Source organism: Orycteropus afer, unplaced genomic scaffold, assembly GCF_000298275.1.
Source record: "Orycteropus afer afer isolate SDZICR_OR568_19922 unplaced genomic scaffold, OryAfe1.0 scaffold00718, whole genome shotgun sequence".
Taxonomy (NCBI): domain Eukaryota; kingdom Metazoa; phylum Chordata; class Mammalia; order Tubulidentata; family Orycteropodidae; genus Orycteropus; species Orycteropus afer.
Window position 1 is genome coordinate 479,286 of NW_006922305.1, and position 6,921 is coordinate 486,206.

The following is a 6,921-nucleotide window of genomic DNA, read 5'->3' on the forward strand; positions in this document are numbered from 1 at the left end:
GACCCTATGGTACAACAGAACAAAACACTGCTCCATCCCTCACCATCCTCACAATCATTGCTATGCTTGAGCCCACTGTTGCTGCCACTGTGTCAATCCATCTCATTGAGGGTCTTCCTCTTTTTTGCTGACCCTCGAGCTTACCAAGCATGCTGTCCTTCTCCAGAGACATAAAAACAACTCTGGATATATCCTAAGTTATTTACCAAAGGGCGAAAGGCCACCTGAAAGGACTCATGACACCACAGGTCTCAATGCAGATCCTTACGGAGGACGAGTCTTTCACGGTTGCCTGATCTCTGCACTGATACGATTTCCTGATGGAAATCATACAATGAGCTATTCAATGAGCTAGAAATTTTTGCTCAATCCTATGCATCTTCTGTGACATAAAATAGGACATAATTAATCACTGAAGGCATTACCACATTCACTGTATTCATAAGGTTTCTCTCCTGCACAAATTCTCTGTTATCACTTGAGGGTTCACATCTGGCAACAGGCTGTCCTATAAGGACTATGCTTCTATTTGGAGCAATCCCACTGATGTTGACTGATGTCTGAGCTGCCACAGAAGGCATCTGCACAGTCCCTATACCAACAGGGTTCTTGTCCAGCATGAGATCACTGGTAGGTGATGAGCTGTGACTCACTGTGGAAGGGTCTTCCACCTTGACTGAATCAACATGTTTCTCCCTTGTATGTATTCTTTTATGTTTAACAAGGCAAGACATGTAAGCAAAAGTTTTTCCACACTCTGTGCAGCAATATGGTCTCTCTCCTGTGTGAGTTCTTTGATGAACAATTAGCTTTTGCTTTGTGGCGAAGGCTTTCCCACATTCACTGCATTGGAAAGGTTTCTCTCCTGTGTGAATTCTTTGATGTTTAATGAGACCTGATTTCTGAGAACAGGATTTTCCACACTCACTGCAAACAAAGGGCGTCTTTCCTGTGTGAAATCTCTGATGTGCTATGAGGCATGTCTTTTGGATGAAGCCTTTTCCACAGTCACTGCATATATATGGTTTCTCACCTGTATGAATTCGCTGATGAACAATGAGATTTCCCTTCTGGATGAAGCCTTTTCCACAGTCACCGCATACATAGGATTTCTCTCCTGTATGAGTTTTCTGATGTATATTGAGCCGTGATTTCTTGAGAAAGGCTTTTCCACATTCTGCACATTCGTAAGGTTTTTCTCCTGTGTGTGTTCGCTGATGTTCTGTTAGCATGAACTTTCTGGAGAAGGCTTTCCCACACAGACTGCATCCATGGGGTTTCTCTCCTGTGTGAATGATCTGATGATCAGTGAGCCAAGACTTCTTGATGAAGGACTTGCCACACTCACTGCATACATGAGGTTTTTCTATTCTGTGAGTTTTCTTATGCTTTAAGAGTTGGGACTTCACGCTGTTCAATTTTCGACTCTCAGAGAATTTAATTTCCCTATGAAATTGTTCGTGGTTAGCATGGAGAAAGGTTTTTTCATTTTCATTAAGCTCACTGAAGTTCATTTCATAGCTTCTGCTCTGGTTGATTAAAGATAAATTTGATTGCACAGTTTTTCCAAGTAAGTCAAACACACCCTCATTTTGACATAAAGGAAAATGACTTTTGTGATGACGAAAAATATTCTCATAGGCATCATGTTCATGGCGCTTTTCTATTCTGTTCACCCTCCTTTCATCTTGCAAATGCCCAGGCAGATGATGATCAACTTTCCAAATTTCTGGAAAAGAAGAAAACAATGAATCCTTCCATCACCTTTAGAATAAAGCTATTATAAAGTGCTTCAATATGAGGTGGCTATTCAGAGACAATTCTATGCTATCAACATAAATAAAATGGCACATTTGATATTCCTTGCACACCGGTAAAATTACGTAACATAAACAAAGCAAACAGTAACAGTATGCTTAGGGACAAGGCTAGACAATACATAATAAATGAATACAGACTTGAGAGCTGCCTTAATAAGGTGTTGTAAAACATGCAATGTGTGTCAGATACAAGCAAGTCACTGTGAACAGCAGAGGTAGGAGAGGCGCGTGATTCAAACTGGGGAAGAACAGATTCATTCCAGAAATCTTGTTGAATGACACTATGTACCAGGCATAGAATACATAAACACATTCCTTATGTTCACAGGAACTCTATTCTAGTTTAAAGGAGCTCTCGTACTACAATGATTAAAGCTGCCAACTGAAAGGATGAGGTTCGAACTGACCAGTACTCTGTGGGAGAAAGATGAGGCAGTCTGTTTCTGTAAAGATTGGCAGCCTTGGCAACCCTATGGGGGAGTTCAACTCTGTCCTATTGAGTTCTTATGAGTTGAAATCTACTTGATGTCAATAGTCTATTATTGTAGTTTGGTGAAACATCTAAAAAAAAAAAAAAGTTTATGATTAAGCTGACCCAAACAAATTGGGTCTTTCCCTCATTCCTGAGATATAACTCTAATGCCTTTGAGTTATATTGAGCAATGGAGGCACCTTTAGTATCTGTAAGTCTCTAGACCAGACCTAACAGATTTGACTAATGAAGTGACTAAAGGAGGAGCTGGCTAGGCCAGAAAGAGCACACACCCCGTGACAGCAGTTGGCCTCAAGGCCATCATCAATCAAGTATGCCTATTCAGTGAGTCCACGGTAAATGGTCTGGACAGAGAAGCCCTATGATGTTCCCGGGTGGTGAAAGACAGCAATGTAAGTCAGAGGGTAACCACTGGGCCTTTTTTTGGGCCATGGAAACTCCATGCTGGGAACACTCCCAGACCTCATCCTATGCATCTCTACATGGGTATCCTTTTGCTACAATAAAACTGCCATCATATGAAAAACAGGAAAATATAGAGCAAGTGTATCGATCTGATCTGAGATGCTGTTGCTGCTCTGACTCATGGCGACCATACAGGAAAAAAGAGAACTGTCCCACACATCTTCTAGGCTGTAATCTTTATGGGAGCAGGTCATTAGGTCTTTTCTCCCACAGAGTGGCTGATGAGTTCCAATAGCCAACCTTTCAGTTAGCAGCTGAATGTTTTAATCACTCCACCACCAGTATTCCTTCAATCATAGTGACCCCCCTTGGGTTTCTGAAGCAGCAAATCTTTACAGAAGTAGATTGCCCAGTCTTCCCTCCATGGAGTGGCTGGTGGGTTTGAACCACCAACCTTCTTGTTAGCAGTCAAATGTCATAGGCACTATGCCACCAGAGTTCCTTTACAAAGAGATAGAGGGTTATATCTTTCTCTAAACTGCTCTGAAGAAAAAGAGGTCTCACCTGGAAGAGCGAAAAGTAGAGACACTCCTATGTATTTTTAGACACCCTTCGTGGCTGTGATGCTCTGGCTACACTGTGACTTCCACAGCCGTCCTCCCCACTTGCTGGTGCACTTGCTCACCTGAAAAGGATCGACTGTGGATCCCATCTTGTAAAGTCCATAGCTGTCCTCTTCTTTTCAACATGCACTGTGCATCTGGTTTGCTAATGTGATACCCTGTTCACGGGAAACGGTAACAGGCTTAGACAAACCAAACTGTGCTTGGGTTTGGAAAGAAAGTAGAACGTTACATTTGTGACAAAGGAATTTTCACATGTAAGAAGGGAATATTTTTCTCTCAGAAGTAGGGAGAATATACCCATTTATCAAGGTCCAAACAGTGGACTGAGAATCCACTACTGCAGGGCACAGACACTTCCAAGCTTTAAGCATCTGGAATCAAAAGGTACTGAGTGACACAGGAGAGCTGTCCTCACCCACAAACACCAGGTTGGTATAGTTCTCCAACATCACATCCTGGTATAGGTCCTTCTGAGCAGGGCGCAGGAGCTGCCACTCGTCCCAGGTGAACTCCACAGCCACATCTTCCAATGTCAGCGATTCCTGTGACAACAGGGTCCTGTGTCATGAAGTGGTTTATGTTTCATGACATGGTTGATATGGGAAGAGAGTTGTTTTGACTTCCTCTCTATGTGTGCATCTATATGCCTAATGTTGGTTTCTTTGGGGAAAAAAAAAACCCTTGCAGGAGAAGCAAAGGTGTTCTGGTGGCATAGCGCCTAAGGCATGTGACTGCTAACCAGAAGGCTGGCGGTTCAAACCCACCAGCCACTCCACAGAAGGAAGACAGGGCAATCTACTTCTGTAAAGATTCACTGCCTCAGAATCCCAATGGTGGTCACTATGGAGTTAGAACTGACTCGATGGCAGTGGGTTTGGTTTTCGTTTTTAGAAGAAGCAAAATCCTAAGAAAATGTTCTGTAATGACACATTTGATCACCAAATTAGACATTTTTATAATGTAGAGCAGATAGAGTCAAATCCTCTTGCTAACCCAGAAATATCTCACACTCATACACATATATATGTGTGTGTATGTCTTTGGCCACTGATTTGCTAAGTGATAAATATGCTAATGACATACATGGATTGAAACACATTCTTACATTCAACATGAGCCTTCACAGTCAATAGCAGAAACTACAGTGATGGAACTTCAGAAGTTAGACTTATTAGGATGATTTATGAAAAATAAATCTAAACACATGCACACATATGTACACATATACACACATTATGTATATATATTAACATGTTACAGCATATGAAATGCACTAAACACATAATTACTAAAGTATAATATAGAATTGATGAAACTGACCCAAAATACACCAGAGAAAGAATACAATGGAGACTTCAGCAAATGTGGATAAAGTGAATATAAAGTAAAGGATAAGCTGTATCTAAAAATCTAACTCCATAGTCAAAAATAGTTTGTTTTTTTTTTTTTACTGAATGAGACTTCTGGCAGGCAGATTTTAAGATAGTCCAATGCTTATTTTACACTGAAAATATCTGTTATCTTTTATACCTATTAAGTTTTTAATCTTATATTTTGAAATAGTTGTAGTTGTCATATGGAGAGGTGAGAAATGCTACAGAACGAGCAGATATACGGTTGAGTCAGTTTCCTCCAACGGTAACGTCTCACATAACCAGAGTGCAATAAAACCACCAGGGAACTGACACTAACACAATAAACCCAGCTTATTCAGATTTCAGGATTACATAAACTTATTTGCGTGTTTGTGTTTATTGAGTTCTATATAACATTATCATGTGAAGGCTCAGGTGACCACCGTAATTAAAAGACAGAACATGGTGACAGGTGCATACGTGGTGAATGTGAGCACTGTCACTGACTTGGACAACTTAGATGTATTGAAACAGCACATTTTTCTGATATATATTTTTACCACACACACACTCATGAAAAATATATAAAAGTTACATCAAAAGGATCCCTCATGGATATTGTATTAGTCCGTGCCAAAGGGGCAGGGAGGCTGCATTTTCCAACCTCCTCTAACCGCACAAGAGGAAGACAGAATCACCATCAATAACCCAAGGGCTATTCCTGTGAGGCCAGACATGCTGCCTCCCTCCAGTCCTTTCATCAACCCTAACACCAACCGTTCCTCCCGCAGCACCCACCTTTCTACTGGATTCGATAATTCACTGCAGTGGCTGCACAGAGCTCACAGATTATGGGGTTTATTAGGGGAGCACCAGGCTACAATTCAAGTTCCGGAACAATGCTCAGTCTCTCTCAGCCCATTGTCTCTCAGCCAACAGTCTTTCTCTGTCTCTCTCCCAGCAGCGTGTGTCTCTTGGTGTCTCTCTCTCAGCAGCGTGTGTCTCTCAGGAGCACGTTTCTCTCAGCAGCACGCCTTTCTCAGCCAGCACTCAGAGAGACTCCTTCTGCCTCTAGGACGGTTCCTTTTGAGCCTGGCAGAGTGGCCAAACTAACCAATCATAACATCAGGAATTCTATATACCTGAGAGAGAACTTCCTGGAACACTGCTTTGTGCCACCCTCAACAGAAATACCCCAGGTATCAGGAGCTCCTCAGTTGCTCACAGCCAATTCCACCTCAGAGTTTGAAAAGACTTATGGCTAGAAAAGCCATACTAGGTAATTTACTACACCGCAGTCCATTACTGTAAAAACTCAAGGAAGGGTTTATATATGGAAAGAAATGTTCTTTGTTGGTTACCAGGGGTGGGAGGGGAGGGGAGGGAACACTGTTAGATAGGTAGAGACAAGTATTGATTTGGGTGAAAGGAAGGGCAATATACCAAATGTGAATGATCAACACGGTGGCACTGAGGAAGACATAGAGAGGTACATGGGAGATACAGACAACAAAGATGAACCCTTCTGCACATACAGTACTGCGTTGTCAGTGAAGGCAAACATTGATATATGGGTGGATAGATGGGTGGACAGGCTGAACAATTAGGTATGTCCATGCAGGGGAGAATGTGCCCAAGACCATGTATAGGGTTGGAAGACGATGTTTCTACAAGTGTATTTGTATCTTCTGTAAGAATTCCCAGGTATATAGTAGAGCTGACAAGTGACAAGGTTGTAGTCACTTCTTGGCCACAGCCAGCTACCCAGAGGGAGAGAGTAGTTGGACCTGTGGGCTTGGGACCATAGTCACTCCACCCCCACTGCCGTCGAGTCAGATCTGACTCATAGCAACCCCTCCCTGGGTTTCCAAGGCAGTATCACTACAGAAATAGATTGCCCAACCTTCCTTCCGAGACCAATCACAGGGGACATCAATCTCAATTAGCATAGCATACTACACAAAAACATTGTTCCACACCCTACTTTGGCAAGTAGAGACTAGGATCCTAAAAGCTTGCAAGCAGCCATGTAGATGGAATGATGGGTCTCTCTGTGCCCAGAGCAAAGAGAAATGAAGAAAACCAAAGATGTATGCAATTAGTCCAAGCGACTGGTACACCATGAGATCCTCAGCCTATACGACTATGAGACCAGAAGAACTAGATGGTACCTGGCTACCACAGTCAACCACTCGGAGGGGGATCTATGTAGGAGATCCTGG

The 6,921-nt window shown here is 42.4% G+C and overlaps 1 protein-coding gene across 1 annotated transcript in view; it reads right to left on the reverse strand.

The window, feature by feature from the left end:
* Positions 1-371: 371 nt before the first annotated feature.
* LOC103211291 (zinc finger protein 350-like) overlaps positions 372-6,921 on the reverse strand; it is a 10,170-nt gene continuing 3,620 nt past the window's right edge. The window contains exons 2-4 of the mRNA XM_007957234.2: positions 3,760-3,886; positions 3,404-3,499; positions 372-1,729 (exon numbers count right to left, since the gene is read on the reverse strand). Coding sequence (XP_007955425.2) covers positions 372-1,729; positions 3,404-3,499; positions 3,760-3,886 — 1,581 coding nt within the window. The remainder of the gene's footprint in view (positions 1,730-3,403; positions 3,500-3,759; positions 3,887-6,921) is intronic.